Below are 20,857 nucleotides of genomic sequence, written 5' to 3'. Positions count from 1 at the left end.
TTTATTATCATACAGAAGTATCTGTTTGAGGTTTGACTTTCCAGATAGAAAATACCATCCCTGTCATGGAGTGTACTTGGTACAAGTGCATATGTTCTGTAGACATGGTCATCTTTTCCCCTCACTTGATTTATTGAAGTTGGTAAACTTTTTAAATATATACGTGCATGTGTGTATAATTATGTCTACTTTTTGTTCATGCCATTCAGAAAAAGGTTGACAAGTATTAAAATGAAAAGTTCATAGACTCAGTGTTCATCATTGGTGTTTCTTAAATGTCTTCATAAAGATGAGGAGCATCTGTTCTAACTGCTTGTATTGCATATGTATTTTATTTATATTTATGAATCCAGCAGGATTTTGTAAAAGATGCTGACAGCTAGGACAGATCAAGGAGATTCTAGACATCCATCAGGGTTCATTATAACCAAGTAAAGAGATTCAGTATGATGGGAGCATTTGGAAGGCACTTGGGACCAGCTCACTTTACTCCCTGTAATTGTATATGACAGTTTGTATGTTCATAGCTGTGGTGGGGAATGCTAATTTATGTTTTTACATTCTACCACGTTTCCTATTTCTTATCAGAAATTTCCCATTTGTGTTTCTGCCCAGATTTTTGGGAAAAGAGGATCTTTGCAAGCAGTTATCTCATAGGAAGGCCTGAGTTAGGCTGTAGAAAAATTAATCACTGGAAAACTATCATGCAAAGGGTTGACTTTTCTGTATCTGTCTTCAAATCCATGATTGATCAAACTCTAGTTACTGGACTTGGGGTAGGCTAATATGGCTGAATGAAACTGGTTTTGTTTATCTGGGCTCAAATTATGTAACTGCTGACTTTTTCCCCCTTAAATCTCCAAAACATTCCTAGGTTATAGGATTGGGTGAAAACAGATGTAAATCTCATTCCTAAAAACATCCTTCTGGGCATTTATTTAGTTTCCAGCAGTGCTCAGTAAATTTGAGAGATGCCTCAGAAAATTTTTCTGCTCTTCTGAATCAAATTTCCAGAACTTACCAGCACTTTTTGGGATACCTATAAGCCAAACAGGGAATGTGAATGTGTTCTCCTGTTTACAGGAGTGGCTCGTGTATCAGTCACCACTTCTGTAGCACCACAACTGTGCACAATTACTGTGCTTCTCCTCATAGATGCCAGGCTTTACCTTGCAGCTTACCCAGGAGCTCCTGTTGTGAACTTGTCACCTAATGGGTTGTGCTGGGACATTCTTCTGTGGTACATAAATGCACGTGGGTGTGGGTACAGAGTCTCCCTAGCTGCAGAGATTTGAACCTGCTGGGCTGGATGCTGCAGAGCAGGGATCCATGGTAGGAGAAGAGCAGGAGCTTCTGAAATGGGAATTATCCTGTAGCAGTGTGGTTGGGAAGTCAGGATGTTATTCTCATTTTCCTCTTTATTTAGAAGCTCTTCCTTATTCCTCCACTTGTACTACACAAATTCCTATCTTCTTTCAAGACACCATTCATTAAAAAGGATTTTGCTTTACCATGGATTCCACTGGAAATACAGTGCTGTGGCCTGCAGCAGTTTCAAAGCAAATGATGTTGCTCTGGTACACAACAGCATTTCATTTGTAGCATTCCAATCCATTTCGTTTTCCTATTGCTCCCTGGCTCTGCAGACACCACTACCACACTGCTAGATCTCTTTGGGTTTTCTGCATAGGTAGGAGGGCAAGGAAAAATTGTCATGTTAGTGTGGAAGAATGAGAAGGAACAATAGACAATTTGAATATATGTGTATCTCCTGAGAGTGGGGATTCAGAGGTGGTCAGAATTATGATCATGCTCCATAGCAGGGATACAGGAACATGACAGTCTCAGGCTTGAAGGGAATGTAGTGAGGAGAGGAGCAGCAAGGGGGAAGTATAAGACTGTGCAGCTCTTGGAGGGCTCTCTCTTATTACATCCACTCAAACCTTCTTATGTGTTTTGAGGATGGCATAATAATAAAGTTAACTCAAAATTCAGAATTTCAGATTTTGCCATTCCAGAAAGGTATGAGGTGCCAGGAGGCTGCCATAACTGTATCATAGCTTCAGTGCATTTAAATGTTTAAAAGTAAGAAAATTGCCAAAGAATTACATTCAAAATGTGAAAATATAGTTGATTGAAATTTGATAGAATAAAATTTAGTGGATTAAACCTTTCTTCATAGTTACATTTTACTGAATCAGCACTGGCCTGTTTTAAGTACATATGTAATGTTAACTGCAATTAACGTTCAAGGTGTCACATATGCATTAACTGTGACACCTTCTCTTGGAGGGTCTGGAAAAAGCAAACAGGCAAAGCCAGTTGGCATCAGCAGTCATTCATGGGTCACCTCAGCTTCCCCAAAACACAGCAAAATTCAGATAAGGCTGTCATGAGAGAAAAGAGTGTCAACCCTTTCTGTTTCCCAAGGATTCACCTGACTCACCAAAAATAAAATTTTACGTAATATAGCAACCCTTTGTCCTGTGAATTATCAGTTGCCTGTTACTTAGAGTTTACAATCTTCATTGTCTTCTCTTTGCAATTCAGCTGATCAAGTCCATCTCTATATATCCAGTTCTTTTCTGAGAGAGTAGTAAGATGTTTAAGTGATCAGATTAGCTTCATGTTCTCAGGTGATGAGGTGGATCAGTGTAAGATTAGGAGAAGGTGGAGCCAAAACATCAAGAGAAGATTTCAAGGTATTTTGTGTAAAATGTCTGCATCTGAGCCTATGGTGTTCATATAGATAGTTAACACATATTCTTTCAGGTTTATTAATGGAAATAAGGATTCTCCATCACAAAATTTGCTCAAGATTTCTAGTTCAGTCAAAAAGACTCATAGTTTGTTAGTCACATTTTTAGGTAGATATTAATGATTTTTTTTTTTTGTTTGTTTGCTTTGAAGAAACATATTTATTTACTGAGAATGAGATCCAAGTATGACCACTTAATATTTTTCATTATCTCTTGTCTTTAAAATAAATGAGTAAAATGAAAAAAACCAAGAGGGAACAAAAATAAAACTTCATTAGCGCTCCCTGGTCAATGGCTAATTTTTCTGTTTGCAACACTCCATCTATGCCCTGTTTTCTGGAGGAATTCAAGAGAAAATAACTAAGCTCTGGGAAATGCAAGCATTTTCATATGTATAAGCCAAGATCATTTTCTGAGCATTTGTCTTAAAATGTATTGTAAATCTTCTGTCTGGAAGTCTAGCTGGGGTAGCACAAAGTCAGCAATGCTTTTGCCAAACTTAGTTTTCAGTAATTGGTTTTTATCAAGGCTGAGCTTCCCTTGATTTCTAGCTGAGAACATGCAATGTCTTAAACAAAGGTGGTTTCAACAACCAGTGCATCCCAATTTCATAAACTGAAAAATTCTTTTAAAAAATGTTTGCCCAGTTTTCAGGTATGTGGTCTCTAGTTTCCCAGACTTCTGTTCTTGCTTGTGTTGTAGCTGGTTCTGCTCATTTGCAAGTAATCTAGGTTAGTCTATTCGAGTATCTTCAAAACTAGACCCATTAGGATTAGAAAAAGGGTTTGCTATATATAGCCCTGACAGACACTGTAAGGAGGCTTACATGTGTTTTAATCTTTTAAAACCTCACTCCTGCTCTTCAGGATACTAAATAAAATTGTTTGTGAATGTAAGCCTTCAGCAACATTTCTAGGGAATTCACCTCAGCAGTGACTGGACACAGTGTCTCTGTGGGTTTTGCAGGTTCTGTGGGAGCTGTTCAAAACTAAATACAAATGCAATTTTGCTAATCTGTTTTGAAATTCTTTGGCTGAGTCTCTCAGGCGATTAATGAGGTACAAGCTCATTACATGTTGGAGTGCATGAAAGGCACCAATAGCATGTGGGATGCATTGTGATCTGTCTCAGGTAATGTTGATATGAAATGACAAGCATTGAAGCAAAATAATATATCCTCAAAAATGATTGATGATGGTTCTATTGTGCCCTATGCATGCTAATAGAAAAAGAATGGAAGATCAGTACAAGGATCACTGTAGTAGTGGCCATCCAAACTACCAGGCTCCATTCCTCTGCTTGGAGCCACCATGAAAAGGCAAACTGGGTATTTTAGGATTGGAGAAAAGAATCTAAATCAGTAGTTATATAAAATTGTCAGCACAAGAGTCCTGCTTTGACAGATCCAATGGGTCCTGCTAAGGGAGGGCCTTCCATAGACAGATGGGAAGAGGGAAGCAAGGGGCATACTTTTTTAATTAAAGTGAACTTTTTCAGCTCTACGTGGGTTCAATATATGTAAGAATCTCTGCGTCTCTGTGCTGTGCTGCCATCTGTTCCCTGTAGGCACATCCATGCTTCCTTGAGTTGCTGTTCCTTCTGTGCTGTTTGCTGAATTTTCTATCCCTTATCATAGCCTTCTGTTCTTTTGCCCCATTTGCTTGAACGTGTGTTCCAGACCAGATACATTTTCATTGTGGCCTCATTTTCCTTTTCCCCTGCCTGTACAGACAATTCACCACTTTTCTGTGTGTGTGTGTGTCCTTGTGGCCCACCAGGTAGCAGTCCAGGAGAGTTTCTTTGAAGTTTTGATTTCCGTTCAAGTAAACATTGACGTTGAAAACATTACAGTTTTCTAGGTAAAATCACCTTAGGAGCTTGGGAGCAGGGTGATCTTCCAGGATTTCCTGGTCTTCCTCTCCTTTTTGTTTCTTGCTGTGGAATACATGCAGACATGAAATAGAGCAGATTTAGTCTAGTTTTGCACCATCTGCTTATCCAGTGTAATTTTAAAGTTTAAGCTTGAGCCCAGATGTATTCATCCTATGTTCTTAGCAACTGATTATGTGTAAACTTGAGTAGGCTTTGGGTTTTTTTCCTTTGGTGCTGGTGATGTGCTGTTGGATAAATGCCATGAATTGAAGCAGCAGGTGCTTTTGCTCCCTCAAGCTCTGTTATGATGGCAGGTACTATTCCCTCCCTGCCTCTAAACTTATTGGAAACTTTAATAAAATTCTAGCCAAGAAAATATGCCCTAATTGTAAATGTTCTTATTTTAGTGCATCTCATGTTAGCCTTGCTGTCTGTTACCCTTTATTTGATGTATAGCATCAGCAGCTTTTCTAAAATTCAGTGCATTGCGAGAGATCCTGAGTTAAGTCCCATTCCCTGCTGCTGCATATAGGGCAGGTTGCAGATAGTGGTCAGCTTCTTATCTGAAAGGACTGAGGGGTTGGATTGTGTGGTTTTCTTTTGGTTTTTAATTTAATTTTAGGTGGGTGTCTGTGTTTCTTGTGTCACCATAGTTCCTATTGAAATACTACTGCAAAATCTCAGTGTTTTGATGGCTGTGGAAATTGGAAGCATATTTGTAGGTGGAGTTCATATGATCAGTCTATTCCATTTGGATTAAAATCAGTTTTACTTTTCCATTTAAATAGCTTATGTCCTTTCTGTTTGGTTACCCTGATCACACTACACCAGAAATCAATCATATTCCTTCTCAGCCAAGCTCTACATTTGCTGCTAACCAGGAAAGCAGAGTGTCCTTTTCATCTTGTTCACCGTGCCTGTTCCAGCACCAGATTTATGGAATGTTGAAGTGACAAAACTTTTTTTATAAGTCATATATTTATAAGTGCATTGTATGATTTTTGTCACACTTAGCCATGTGGAAATTTGTTGTGCTGTTCACTGTGATGTAGGGGAACACATCTGATCAAATTTGTCATACGCTGCATATGTGATATTATACATACCCATAAGAGAAAATGGAAGTGTAAAGCAAACGGTTCTCTAGCATTTGGGAGAATCTAGGGATGATAAACAAGAAGGAAATTAACAGATTGAAGGTGCAAAAGACATATCCAACTCTTCTTAATCACAGAAATAGAAATATAACCTCTCCTAGGCGAACAAGCAGAGTTTGACCTTTGCTTTACAATGCTGAAGTCAAACCAACAGGGGACAGATGCTGATCCTTTGAGTATCCAACTGGCACTGCTTTTCTGATGCCACCAAGAGTCTTATTTTCTCTGCCTAGCATTAGTTTCAGTACCACTGTATCTAATACAAAGGTTTCTTCATTTAAAAACAAAAATCCTGTCTGCTTTTCTGCTCCAAATCCAAGGATTTTGTAATTTCTATCCATCCTGTTCCTCCCTAAATCTTGTGTAAGAGAAGTATAACTCAAATTTTAGCTTGTTCTACATCCAAGGAACTTAGCAGATTCTGTCTGCACAGAGTGTTTAAGCTTTTCCTAAATATGACATTTCTTGGCACTCCTTTTCAAACATGAAGCCTCCTCAATCCCAGCCCATTAGTTTCCTTTTTTGCTTTATTCGTATGGCTGGAGCCTCTGTGGTGAAGTTATTCTCCTTCTTACTCCTACAGATGTCCCTGTCACTCATTCAGCACTTACTTCCCAGGAGTTCTGATGATAAAAATTAAATTATTCCCGGAAACAGCAAGACCAGCAACCTGAGGATGATATAAAGTAGAGTTAAGCAGTAGTAGGAAATAGCCTCCCTGTTAACTCCTACGTCTGTGTGCTGCATAGGAAGAAATATGAGTCCTTCAGCAGATGACACATGATACTTTTTAACAGAAATTTGTATTTTTTTTCCCTGTAGCTATTGCAAAGGACTGCAGATATTTTCAGTACTGAGCAGGCTATAGCACAAGAAAATGCTTGAATTATCTGGTCTTTCCCATGCATACTTTCCTTTCACACAGGGTCATCAAAAGATCTTTTTTTGTCAGAATCTCTGTTACCATTCTTGGATGTTTGATGTTTAGAGCTTTAATCTTTCAAAACACCCAAGAAACACTTAAAGGATTGGGGTTTTGGGTATAAATGGGTAAAATGAGGTGACTTACCCAAGGCCATGCAGTGCAGCAGTAGCATAGCAGGAGTGAGCTGTTCTCTCAGTGCATCTGAGCCCTTCCCCTAAGGGATGTTGCTTTCTAAAAAATGTGGTTTTCTCACATTCCTCATAGGTTCCCATCCTGACATCTTAAATTCTTTTGCTATTAGTGATAGCATCCATAGTGGTGGAAATAATGCTTTTGTTTTTCTTGTCAAACAGCCTTATCAGTCTGATTTAGTGCTGGTAAAGTATTTGATCTGGACTTGTACAAAGGATCTTAGTACTGTTTTAAACACTAAGATACTAGCTTAAAAACTGTTAGTTTTTGCTTTTAAAGGACAAAAGTCAGGGTTATTTCAGAGACTGTTCATATGGTCTTAGGATATAATATAACCTATCCAGATTAGTCTGGATAGGGTTAATTGTAGATGCTATTGCAGACCAGATATTATAGTAACTGATCAATGAAATGTGCATCAGAAACAATATTCTTTTGTAACTTAGTATTTTTTCCTCTGGCTTGTGATGAACTTGGATGCTCTCGCTGTATCAGGAGTGTGTGGGGAGAAAGGGCTGCAGAATGTAATATGATGAAACAGTCCTAGGGTTTAGGTGTCTGTTGAAGGAACCTTCATTTAGAAGTTTTCTCAAGATGTTTGGTGTCTAGGGCCCTTTCTGTCTCCCTTGACCGTGCTGCCCGCGGGCAGTGAGCGGCACTGGGCCCAGTGCAGCAGCTGGTGGCACACCCCTGGCTCTCCAGGCTGGCGTTATAATCTGGCATCACGTGGGCTCCTGGGGAAGGTGGTGGCTGCAGAACGTTTCCTTTGACTAGGAAGGTTTTACAAGTGGATCTGTTGATCTTGAAGTCCAAACTATTCAGCTGAAGGGCAAACTTACTTGTTCTGAGTTCATGTTTTATGCTGACAGCATGTAAGTACCTCCCTTCAGGAAATGCTTGTCCTGAAGAAGCTCTTCCTATTTTACTGCTGCCTTTGTAGCTAAAATCAAATGCCTTTAGCTTAGTTTTATTAGTCCACAGTGCTGCTTAAGAACACAATCCGTTTGTCCAGGATTAACATTGTACATCATTCTGTGGGGGCAGTTTGAATCTCTAATGCCGTTTACAAGTGGATTGAGATTCATGCCAGAATTCTGGATTTTTTTTTTTTCCTTTCCTGAGCTCCCAAGAGAACATGGACTTATTTCAGAAGACGTTTTGCATATTTCCCACCTTGTAGTGTTAAATCTTTATCTAATTCAAATCCAGTGATTTTAATGTACAGACACTTTTCATTTCCATGTCTTAACATTTAAAATTTAAAATACATAGTTCTTGATTCTAAATATGTGTTTCACTTGTATTTTCTGCAGTTTTCTTTTTGTCCTGGGTTAAAATTTATCTGTATCAGTCTTTATATTACTATAAAATTGATAATTATTAGTGGAAGTGTTTGTCTTAATTTGAAAAAAATACCTACTGTGAGCTGTGCATTGAACCACATGATTGTGAAGTAGAATTTCCTGTGTATTTGCTTTGTCTAATCACAACTATTTCAAATTTTATTTCATTTTAGTTGCTGAAGTTCTAGGGGAAATTAACTGCAGTGCCTCTTTCTTGCAGAATACAGTCGTTTTGAGGCTAAAATACATGATTTACGGGAACAGATGATGAACAGTAGCATCAGTTCAGGCTCAGGATCTTTGCGAACCAGTCAGAAGAGATCACTCTATGTCAGGTAATCATCTTTTGCATGGTATTGCTACTGTGCTTTTCTGCTTTTCTGTAGACTTAGTATTTCTGTATTTGCATTTTCATGCCATTACTTACCAAGTATTGAACTTAAGAAATTAATACTTATAGGCTAATGTATTAAAAATAAAGCTTAATTTAGGTTGGTTAATGTGATATAGCTGAAAAAGAAGTAATAGCCCTAAGAACCCAATATGAACTCTGAAGAGTGGTGCTGTTATTTGCTTTTTGTCCTGACTCTCAGAGAGAAGATAATCCTTCAGCAACAACTTACCTTTATTCATTAAGTCAGTGTATGTGAAGTCTTAACAACTTGCTTAGTTCAGTTTGTGGTTTTGTGACAGTCGTCTTCATGTTCTCCCTTGTTCAATATTTGAGTTCAAATTTATAGTCCTCCCTTACTTAAGGTTTGACAGATTTCCATCTTAATTCCTTCAGCTTACTTTAGTTGTATTCTCAGCTTGTTTTACAAAATCTTATATCTGTATCCAGTAACATTTTTTTACGGAATATTCTTCCATGGTAACCAAGAGAGAAAATGCATCAAAGCAAATGAACTGAGTAGACTTCATTAATTTATTCTTAGCAAGTTAAACATAAAGGAGGCTGAAAGGAAGTGGAAATATAAATGAGCATGAAGCAGATGAGAGAATAGGTGGTTTCACAGGGAAGTGGTGCTAAGGTGATATACAGATAAAGCATAATGCTTTAAGTATGCTATGTGTGTAAAAGTGTTGCATTTTTAAAAACAAATTGTTCGTTGAGTTCCTCTGTGTTGAATCAGAGCAGTAGCCTCAGGGTAAAGGCTAGAATGTCTCAGCAGGGAAGGTAAGACTTAAATAATTCTGGTAATTGGGTTAAACTTGGTTTAAAATGTTGGAGGTCCTCACTGATTTGCTGACTGAAATCCTAGGCTCGGGTGCTATTGACTTTTTCCATCCGAAGTAGATGCTGTTTTGTTCGTGGTGTGTTCTATCTATTGAGCTATGGGAAAGCAAGTCTAACATGTAGGAGCTACCTGAGTAATTACATCTGTGCTCAGGAAAGTCTCAGTCCTTTGCAATGTATTTCTCAAGGCTTCAAAACAAATGTAGCTAATAACTCATAGGGCTTCTGCCTAGCTTGACTTTAACAGGTAGCTCACATGTTCTGACCTGTTGTTTTAGGAGCTTTACCTGCATTCTGGTCTTCCAGAGTTGATCTTAATATTTTTTTCTACTTTTCTCTACCTTAATTGTTTTGGGGGTCAAAAATAAAGTTTCTAGAGATAAATGCCTTAAGTACTAAGGATAAGTGCTTGATATCATGTGATCCATGTCTCTGAATTTCCACAGGTAGGTGTACACATGGATATTGTGCCAGGATCTTCCTTTCCATATTCCCAAGATTGATGGCTTTAGCCCTCATCGTATAACTAAGCCTAAACTATTGTAAATGCTTTTATTTTGCTTGGTTAGCTATAGCCTGATTAGGCTCTAAACCGCTTATGCTCATTTCACACATTGGTCTGATATTTTAAGCCACTGACAAGCATTTTATGTTTATGGAGCTTTTATTCCACCGATGGAAGTTGTTGAGCTTTTGACTTCGCCAACTGCTGCAGAACTTGAAGCTTTCTCCAGGCTGTTGGCAGGAGCCTCATGGAGACTGGTGATCCCTGTTCCAAGAAAGGCTATTGAGGCTTGATAATCAGCTTCGTTATAAGTCTGAACAAAAATCTAAAATGCAAAAATTCCACAGCAAAAGTACTTTTCTCCCCACAGCTCTTAACAGAGGGTGCTGCTAGGGCTTTTGAGATCTGCTCTTGTTATCACACCAAAAGTTGCCAAAGACTGGTAGGCAATTTGGTATGCACAGAATGGGTTCACATCTGTTCTGTGTGGTTTCTGATGTAATTTTGACCACACTGAAGTAACTTTTATGAATCTTTTCACATATTGCTAGATACTGACAGAACATGTTAGTTATCCACTTTATTCCATATTATAAGTCCCTCTGGTATAATCATACTGTACTTTTAATTGTACCAATTCAAGGCCAATTTTAGTAACTGGAGCATCTTTTTCCAGTAATATTTGGGTTTGGATGTGCCTTAAAGGAGTCCAGTTATGTAACACAATGCTGAATTGAATGGTAAATCCAACAGTAAAATATTTATAGACATTCAACCACAATTGTAGAATACCTATTAAACAAAAATGCTCTGGAAATAATAATCTCTGGTGTTTTATCAAAATCATGGTAGTAAAATAGCAAATAAAATCAGGTGCATTGTTGTATCCCTGTAAACTTGGTACCTGTATGAGTAGTCTGCCCATAAGCAGCATTTTGGGGGTGTTATGTAGTATCAAGGAAAAGGCAGTTGTGTTTGTCTTAAAAGACGATTGTAAAAAAGTACAAAAGTAAAATGGTAGATTTTTTCTTCTTAATTGGATATATATCAACACATGATGAACAGCAATTAGCAAACAGTCCTTGCTGGGCAACACAAATACAGCAATTCAGCAGCAGCTAACTCCACATTTACACATCTAACTCTCCTCCAGCTCATTGAGATGTACTGATGGAATGGCCTTCTCTTATTATGCTTTATATTTCTTTTGATCTTCATTCTAAGAGGAGAGAGATGCTTTCTTATTATGGTTTTGGTTTTGCACCTGAGCTACACCTATATACTTTCCTCCATCTGCAGATTCAAAAAGCATATGTGAGATACCTTCATGGTATCAAGTGTCTGTGATAATATGTTGAGAGAGAGTAAATCTCTTCCTCATCTTCTCATCTGATAATGATTAATCTCAGGCTGCAATGTGCATAATGTTCAACATTGAAAATGACTTTTACCTTTGTGCATTTTTCTGACCAAGGCGATGCATTCCAAATTCAAACAACGGTGCTGATTTCTGCCTGAGTTAGAGCAGAAAATGGTTGCATCTCCAAGTGGAAGAAAATGAACAGTTTAGAAACAGTTAGGAAATTTTAACTAAACCCTTAAAAAACTTACACTGAAAAAATGTGTACATGGTATTGTTAATCTGTAATAAAAGTCTTTGTACAGGGAGGTAATAGAAGTGGAACTTTATATATACCAGTCTGTAGATGAATATGTCATCTTGGCTGTGAAATGAGTTCTCTCCTGATGATGTGCCAGGCATACAGGAAAAGTCATGTTAATCAGTTGGAGTCAACAGAAATTTTTGTAATTCTGTTTGCTTTTTGGCTCATTTATTTGTTCATTACCAGTTTCTGGCGTTTTTATAAATTTTAGCTACCTGGGTTTGTCACTACTATGTGTCACCCTAATTGATCTTATTATAAAACTGTCAGCTTTGACTTTTTTCTCCAATTAAATTCTTTTTTCTTGAAGTGACCTCATCAGAGAAAATGTTTGATGAAACTGCCTCTTATTATGCAAAAACTATTGTGTGTAACCATCTCTGAAGGTGGAAGAGCACATGTTGATGATAATGTTTTTATCCATTTGTGCTTCCATTTCACTCCTGGGTTTTTTTCTCATGCAGTCAACACACAAGTTAATGCTGTCAGGCCCAGCTCACTGCTCATACTGGTTTATAGTTGAACAAAAACATACAAGTTAAAAGTAATGTTGGTATAAATCATTGCTTGAATGCTAACAAGAAATCTCAGGAAGTTAATTTCATGATGTATGTAATGAATTCAGTGCAAATATATACAGTTTGAATCTGCAGTGAAAGTACAGGATGGATTCTGTGCAGTTTATTTTGAGATATGAAATGATATTTGTCCAGAGTGTTTCTTGAACAAACGTGCAGAAGAAATGTGGAGGAATAACTCCTATGTGTATCATTATCTTACATGCAGTATTTTGGCTAGTTCAAACCAAAAAAGGGTTCTGATCTTTTTTGAAAAGAATCAGGATATCTAAAGTTAGGGAATTAAGCCAGAAAATCTTATCATGAAGGTTGGACTGTTGAAGGAAGGTGATATTTCAGCTTCCAAGCTATTTAAAAACTGAAAGCCTACATTTTTTTATAAACTTAACTGAAAGTATTGCAAATTTAAATATAGGGCTTTGTGTATCACAACAGTAAATATTTCTAAGCCATTTTAAAATGTCTGTTGTGTTCTGGACATTTTAGAAAATGCTTTTTAAAACCTTTCATCCTTTAGGAAACATTTTTAATACTTTTTATGGCCCAGGAAAGGTGTGGTGTCTCAAACACTGTAGATGCTAAAGATGGATTAATCTGACAAAAGATTTTGAATTTTTGCCCTGTAAACAATTTGTCATTGGTTATGAACCAAATAAAGTTCAAACCCAAAGAAATGTACTTAGTGGTTGAAAGGCAAAATTCCCAAAGCTAGAGTACATTTTGCAGCACACAGGTTATGACTTATGTACTTATATGGGTTAAAAAATCTGTAGGTGCTAAAAATTAGCAGAAGAAGGTACGTAAGACCAATGTGTGAGCTGAAGAAACAAACTGAATTTGGACAAGGAAGATGACTGTTTTAAATCACTGCATTGTAGTCTATTGGTAGTACTTTGTGATGAGCTTGGTATAGAGGACAGCGAGTTAGGGTATCATGTAGCAAGTGCAGCACTGGCAAACATACAAACTGGCAGATGAAATAAACTTGAAGATTTTTTACTATGTCATACAAGCACTTCTCACTTATGTAGGTGAGGTTCATGCACCTTTTTCAAATGTAAGAGTCCTTCATGAGGCAGAGTCTTAGGAGCATCCCTTTCAGTTTGCTAAGAGGCTCCTGTCATCATTCATCTCAACATGCTCACTAAACTCTCAGCTGTGCTGGGAGAAACATACTGCAGATCTTGTCAGTTCCTCAGGGAACCAGGCCAGCTAGAAAATGATCCAACAGGGAGAAAAGACGTTAATTTTAACCCATATCAGTTCCACAGTGTGGTGTGCCATGTGCCTTTCCAGCCAATTGTTCTTTCATAACCAAGAAAGGGGGACAGAAGTCAGTGCCAAGCAGGCATGAATGTGGGTATGTGTAGCAGTGAATTGCATAAACCAACCTTGCTGGCAAAGGGAATGTTAATAAAATGGTAGTCACACAGCTGCTGTCAGCTCCTGCCAGTACCTATTATCTGCAAACTGGCTTACCTTAGGAAAAAGGATGAGATTCTTTTGAAATGGTTGGGAATTTTCCAAAAGAATGTGCATAAGGTTCTTTGCCTTGGGGTACTACAGCAGCAAAGTGGTGATCAGACCATATTTTAAGTTGGCTTTTTTTCCCCCCTGTGAGCAGAATATTGACTTATTTTGAAGACAGTACTTTTTATTCACTAAAATAATTTCAATTTATAACTTGATATATAACTGTACATTACAGAACTTTTGACAGTACTGCATGCTTCAAATACTTGCTTGCCTTTTTTATCCTAGGCTGACATGTAACTTGCTCTGTGCAAAGTGCACGTTGAATTGCAGGGGGTGTCTTTTGGGGACCTTTTGTAAAGCACTAGAGTTTTGCTCGGTATGAAGTTTGTTCTCATTCACTAAAACTTAGAAGTGTGTGTCAGTATTATACTGCAGCACTGCATGTGTATGAGAGTGTGTTCAGCCTTCTTTTTAGTACCTGTCAGAATGATGCCATCAGTTACGAACAACACAGGCACCTTCCTTTCTATTTTGTGCTATTCATACTCTTCTCTTTTTTTATTTTTTCTATGTTTAATGCAGAGCTCTTTTTGATTATGACAAGACTAAAGATAGTGGCCTTCCAAGTCAAGGGTTGAACTTCAAATTTGGCGATATTCTCCATGTCATTAATGCTTCTGATGATGAATGGTGGCAAGCACGGCAGGTAACTCCAGATGGAGAGAGTGATGAAATTGGAGTTATCCCAAGCAAGCGGAGGTATGTCATACTGTATTGACTTTGAGATGTCTGCTATTAAATGTCTGAGATGATTAATACATATATGGCAAATGCTTTTCTCTTTGTTGTTAATTGTGAACCACATCAGCCACTTAAGTTTGATTTATTATTTTTTTTATTTTACAAAAAGTGATCTCTAGTGGGATTCTGATTAACTCAATGAGAGAAGCTTGTTAAAATCTTATTGAGCCTTAGGAATTGTGTGCTGAAGTTGATAAAGGTAGTCCACATCCATTTCCCTGTTCTCACTGTAAGCAAGCAAGCAGTGGGTTTAATAACATGATGTGGGTTTAATACAGTGCAGCATTTATGTGTGAAAAGGTGCAAAGTCACTATTATTCAAGTCATGACACTATTATGAATTCTTTCTATCCAGAATCTGGAAAACTGGAAGAGCATTCTTTGGTGGCCTGAGTCAGTGGAGGCAAGGTGTTTGTTGCCATACTAGAGACTCAAATAAGAGTTTAGGTGCTCTGAATCTTTGTACCTGCTGTTGACCCATAACTGAGTCCATTCACTTATTACATCTTGTTTTCTCTTTGCACCCTCCGGATATATTGAACCTAGACAGCCTCAAAAGACTCCACTGCTCTCACAGCTCATCACTTGAGAAACAATACCCTACTTTTCTAATATTTCCATTAGCAGGCTTCCATGTGCTGAATGTGTCATAGGCAGTAAAAATGTACAGAACAAAAGGTACACCAATATACTTCTGATGTAATGAGCAGTAACATGAATTTCTGGTGTTTTGCTGATTCTACCATTTTTGTGTGTGTTTTTGTGGTAGAGTTGAGAAAAAGGAACGAGCCCGTTTAAAGACAGTGAAATTCAATTCCAAAACAAGAGGAGATAAAGGGGTGAGTTAATGAAGTGCTAATTACACCTAGTATTGTGAATGGTAACAGTTTTCAGTGGTTTACGATGGAGCCTAAGTTTCAGATTTTAGTGAACAGACTAAGTTTTCTCAAACAGAAATAAAATAATTTTGAGCACCAAAGCAGACTTTAATTGCCAAAACACTGCAAATTGTTTAAAGAAATAGCATAGAAATATATATTCTCATTAATACTGTAATGTAGTAAGAGTTTTATATATTAATCAGGTATTGAATAGTGTCATTTCTAACAGCTCTGCAAGTGCTGTTTATAGAGCAATTTAGTCCTTGAGTATGGTTTGTACTCCTGGACTCCCTTTATTTGAGAAGGGACTTACTGCCAACTTCCAGGAAAAGTAAAACATTTCTTTAAGATTTTTTTAATGCATCTAGAAAACAAGGAAGTAAAGGTCAACAGGATCCCTCTGATTAAATGAGGTTTTATAAACTACACAGTTATTTAGACAGCATAAAGTAACTTCTTCATTACAATTATGGATATGGAAGCTCTACAGAATTTCATGCAAGGGCTTAGGCCAACAAAACTCGAAACCAGAATCAGCCTCCAGCTCAGACCTGGTTTCTCTCACTGTTGATGCAAGTACTTACCAGGCTGTGCTTAAATCATGTAAAATAGCCAATGCTGATGAAAAATATCCCAATCCAAAAGAAATTCTGGTTTTAATTTTAGTTTATTAAATTAGTTTATTAATTGATGCAGTTCCCTGATGGGAATGTGTGGTGGGAAAGCAGTGAGGCTACTTAAGTAATAATAGGGATGTTTGGAGCTGAAATTATAGCAATTTCAAAATGGCACAGCAGCCAAATTTTTTTTTATGGTTTTGAGGGTGAGGTTTTTTTGCAATGTTTTGGTCATTCTGAATTTTGAGAAACAATTTCACAACCTTAGAATTTCTCCCAATAGTATATAACTAGTAGTTTCAAGACTTAGGCATATCCATTTTAGATGTAAGAGCTTTCTAAAGTAATCATATATTATCATTTTTAAGAATCTGAAGCATGATTCAAGCTCCTGAGGAAGCTATTTCTTAACACTTTCTAAATAGTATATATTTAATTGCACTAATGCTGTGGCATTAGTAAATCCCAAAGATTACTTTCAGTCATTTATTTCAGTTACAATACTTATATAACTTCAAAAAAATCTCATATATAAAATATTAAAGCTTCAGTATTCTACACTGATAGTGTAGGACTTAATACTTTAATGACTTGTCAAATCCATATGTACATTCCTCTGCTACATGGCAAGGGTTTCAGTTATTAATGAAGAGTTATGTTTTTTCCCTATAATTATTTGATTAAAAAGAAATCAATATCTCTAGCTACTTTCTGATATACAATTATGGTACTGCCTTGGAGATTCACTAGATAATTTGCAGTTTTTTCTGGTTTGGTGCATCTTTTGGTATTGGAATAAAATGTTATCAACTGACAGAGTCATTTGAGTTCATTTTTTAGAAGTCACAAAGGAAATGTCTTAAATACTTCAGATTATTTGCATTGCATGAAATAATTTTTAAAATGTTACTATGTTCCTCAAAAGGTAATTGCATGGTTTGTAGTTTGTCTACCAATAAGCTGCAAACAGTTGATGAACGATGTGTTTGAAGTAGCATTTTGACCAGAGCAGTCCCTGGGTACTAGCATAGCACCACAGAGATGCATGGAATTCCAAGTGGAAAAGCAACTACGCTTGCCATTGATACAGAACTGCAGTTCTTTTGCTTTAGTAACATTTCATGTTGCAAACATGCTTATGCTGGTCACAATCTTTTGCTTCAGCTGTAAATGTTTTAACAATAGAGTTTCTCCTTAAAGTATTCTTCCTGTATTTGTCCTGGTGAAGTTTCCCCAGTAAGTTGGCTGCACCATACATGTCCTCATGGACTATGTGCTTTCCTGCTGTACATCATAATACTCCATGAACAGGATGAAATCCCAATTTTGTATAGTTAATTTCTACATGAAGATGTTAAAGAATAACCCTAGTTATTCTAACGTTAAAATTCATGTTCCTTTCATTTTAAGGAAAAATAAGAGAGTCTGGAGCAGAAATGGTTACATTTTTTTCCTTGTTTGTTCCTTTCATATTCACATTTATCTCATTTTCTGTGCTGCTTCTGGTTTAATATATTCTTGCTCATTACCTGTGTATGATTTGCCATGGGCTTCTGAAAAATTTAATGCAATTACTATGCATTTTCAACTAATAAGCAAATCCTTTCTAGCTTTTTATAATCATGGTATCTTTGAAAAATAATCTTTTGGCTAATCTTATGCAAAATTAGTATAATTTTACTTTTATTTTCTCTTTTTTTTTTTTTTGGCAATGGAACTGACTCTGACCATTATACATGCAGTATATGAAATTTATTATTAGCTCAGTAAGGCTTACTGTACAGAAAATTAAAATTATTACTATTATGAAAGATTTTCAAAAATATAATGAAGAACCTGATTGTTTTGTGAAGTACAGTAATTTAGCCACTCCTTTTATTTTAACTGTACAAATTGCACTGTACAGTACAACTTACCACTCAGTTGTACTGCACCACTTTAGCTTAGTTATATTCATGTCTCCTATTCTTTTACCAAACTGAGGCACTTGCCCAAATGAAACGTTTATATAGATGTGAGACAGTATTTTTCAGTATATTCAGCAAAGATCTCCTTTGGGCATATTTCTTTGTTGCCCTTGTTCTGTGGATTACATTAACCTTTCTGGTTGTGAGAAATCAATTGCAATGACTTGACTTCAGATAAAAAAGGTCAGGAGGATCATAACCTAAAGCTTTGCCCATGCCAACTATGGTTCCTGCAAGCATATGATTGATTTGAAACTAGATCTTTTGTCCATGTGTCAGGTTGATAATTTACCAATTCTTACAGTGGAACAACAGTTTTAGTCGAACACAGATGCAAAGCAATTAAAGGTTTTATGGATTTCCTCCTTAGCACAGTATTGCTATTTCCAGAGCTCAATGTCACTGATTGTGCTCCCATAATACCATGTGCCTCTTTAACACCTGGTAATTTTAAGTAACCTTTTTTTTAAACATTGGTAATGAAAATATCCCTAGATGTTTCACTGTCTGCTGTTGCCAAGCAAGTCTGTATTAAAACAGATGGCCAGAAGCGTTGTTAGTACTGGGGTAGGACACAGCTTTGGTGTCGCAGTGGCCCAGCATTTCAGCAAACTTTGTCCTGTTTGACCCCTAGTTGTTACTCTGTTTCATTCCATCCTTCATGCTGATAGAAAAGATCACAGAATCACAGGATATTCTGAGTTGGAAGGGACTCACAAGGGATCGTTGAGTGCAACTCTTGGCCCTGCACAGAATCACACCTTGTGCCTGAAGGCATTGTCCAAACACTCTTGAGCTCTGTCAGGCTTGGTTTGTGACCGTTTCCCTGGGGAGTCTGTATGATGACATATCTTTTTGCAACTCTAAGATCATCTCTAAGATGATACAGCTTTTTTCAACTGTATGACATGTAATAGAGGAAGATGAGCTCACATTGGCTGAAGACAATTACTTGAAAGTTAATATGCTCCAAATTCTTGAAATAGCTATTAACAGAGTCTTTAATGTATGAATTTTTTGGGATTTTTTTTAACAGTAGCTTTTAAAATATGTTTCTGTGGCACTTGTATTACTTCCTGCTGCACATGGACTTGACTTAACTTAGAAATAAAGAGTCCCCCTGCAGCACAGGGTCTCAAAACCAAGCTGGATGTTTTCTTACTTTTGCCATACTTCCCATTGCAGTTTCTGCAAATCGAATGACGAAACTGTGGCAAATTTCATGTCTGCCACACTGGTCAGATAAATCACTTATGCCTAAAGATGAAAAGAAATTTTAGCTGGCATCAAGTTCGCTGTATTTGTTCTAATTCTGGCCATAATTGCCATAAAAATGTTACTGGTTTATTGGTATTTCTTTATTGACTTGGAACAGCAGATTAAAGGTGCTGTAGTCACATAATGTCTTCAGCAGAAGACATGGCAGATATTACTAAATTTTGTGTCAGTTGTGCTTGTAGACTTACCTATATATGAATGAAAACACAGTTATTCTCCATCACTTGGACAAGGACCACAATAATAGTTTATATTCAAGTGGATGTATATGTCTGTGTAGGTAACTCTAGAAATTTTTGTAGCAATTGAGATACAGAAATTCTTCAGCAACATGAGCAGTTCATGTCAAAAGTTGCTGAACATGAACCTTGGTAGACAGGGGTTTTTCATGGGTAATGAATTATAAATGCCCCTTGAAAAATACAGTGCCACAATAAATAAATGGAAGGAGTTTGTCTCTTTTGAAAGTTAATCTTGGTATTGGAATGCAGACTTAGGTAGAACAAAGTAATTTCTTTCAGTGAACTGGCAATAAATTGCATTTATTAAACATGGAAACAAATACAGGTTTGGGGATTTTTTTAGTTGTTTAGATATTTCATTTTAGCTAGACACATTTCTTTTTCCCTTTTTTCCGACTTCACCGTTACTTAGAGTATTTGGTACAACGCCAGTTTTTAACTTCCATTTTTCTTTACTGTATGATATGTTATTTAGCAGTTGTCACCAGAGTATTAACAGTTTTGCCTTTGCAAATGGGTAACACTGGCAAATACTTCTGGTGTGTTGTGTTAATATCAGCTGTTTGCAAAAGCATGTGTAAAGCCTCAACTTTCTTTATAAATACTGTAACCCATACATGAGGCTACATCAGTGATCTAAGTGGCTTTGAATCATTATGGTTTGGCCATCCTACAGCAGCCTAGTTTTTCATTTTTTTCCACAGTCCTAGAAGCCTAAATTTGTGAAATAAAGGTCAGGCCATGCACAATGAACCAGCCTGCCAGTGCTCTCAGGGCTAAGCATGTGAAATACAGAGGGTACGAACAAATCCCAATCTCTATTTCTAATGAGCTGAGACAATAGTGTTAACCTGAACTATGCACTGCATAATGTGGTTGTAGGAGTCAGCTTCCACAGAGCTGCTGGGCTGGGCCTTTGTTCACACAGACATTAGACATCCTTTGTTTTGCCCCTCCTTCTCTTCTTCAGCAGTCATTCAATGACAAGCGTAAAAAGAACCTCTTTTCCCGAAAATTTCCCTTCTACAAGAACAAGGACCAGAGTGAGCAGGAAACCAGTGATATTGACCGTAAGTATGTGGCATTCAATGGAGAGCGAAGCACACGTAGAAGGGCCTGCTAGAGTGCAGTAGGGTGTTACCATGGAGACAGTTTCATGAGCTGCAACAGGCTAAGGAGCTTTCCGTGCCAATGGCAAACCAATCTACAAAATCAATGCAACCGTTTGTTTGCTGTCAAAGTGAAATTTAACCCAAGAGTATCCCAGTTTGGAATACACTGGGCAATACTGTTGAGTGACAGCGTGTACGTATCTGGAGGAGGCAGTGCCTTCCAGTGCTGTCAGTGATGCTTCCTTGTTTCT

The 20,857-nt window shown here is 37.2% G+C and overlaps 1 protein-coding gene across 1 annotated transcript in view; it reads left to right on the top strand.

Moving 5' to 3' along the window:
* Window positions 1-20,564, top strand: part of LOC103800472 (disks large homolog 1) — a gene marked incomplete at both ends in the record, with an annotated part of 45,401 nt that extends 24,837 nt beyond the window's left edge. The window contains 4 exons of the mRNA XM_009072850.1: window positions 8,469-8,583; window positions 14,291-14,467; window positions 15,279-15,348; window positions 20,465-20,564. Of these exons, the coding sequence (XP_009071098.1) occupies window positions 8,469-8,583; window positions 14,291-14,467; window positions 15,279-15,348; window positions 20,465-20,564 (462 nt within the window). The remainder of the gene's footprint in view (window positions 1-8,468; window positions 8,584-14,290; window positions 14,468-15,278; window positions 15,349-20,464) is intronic.
* Between the last annotated feature and the right edge of the window lie 293 nt (window positions 20,565-20,857).

This window comes from Acanthisitta chloris, unplaced genomic scaffold (genome assembly GCF_000695815.1).
Source record: "Acanthisitta chloris isolate BGI_N310 unplaced genomic scaffold, ASM69581v1 scaffold38874, whole genome shotgun sequence".
Classification (NCBI taxonomy): domain Eukaryota; kingdom Metazoa; phylum Chordata; class Aves; order Passeriformes; family Acanthisittidae; genus Acanthisitta; species Acanthisitta chloris.
The sequence above is the reverse complement of the archived record's forward strand: the minus strand, read 5'-3'. Positions and strand labels throughout refer to the sequence as shown.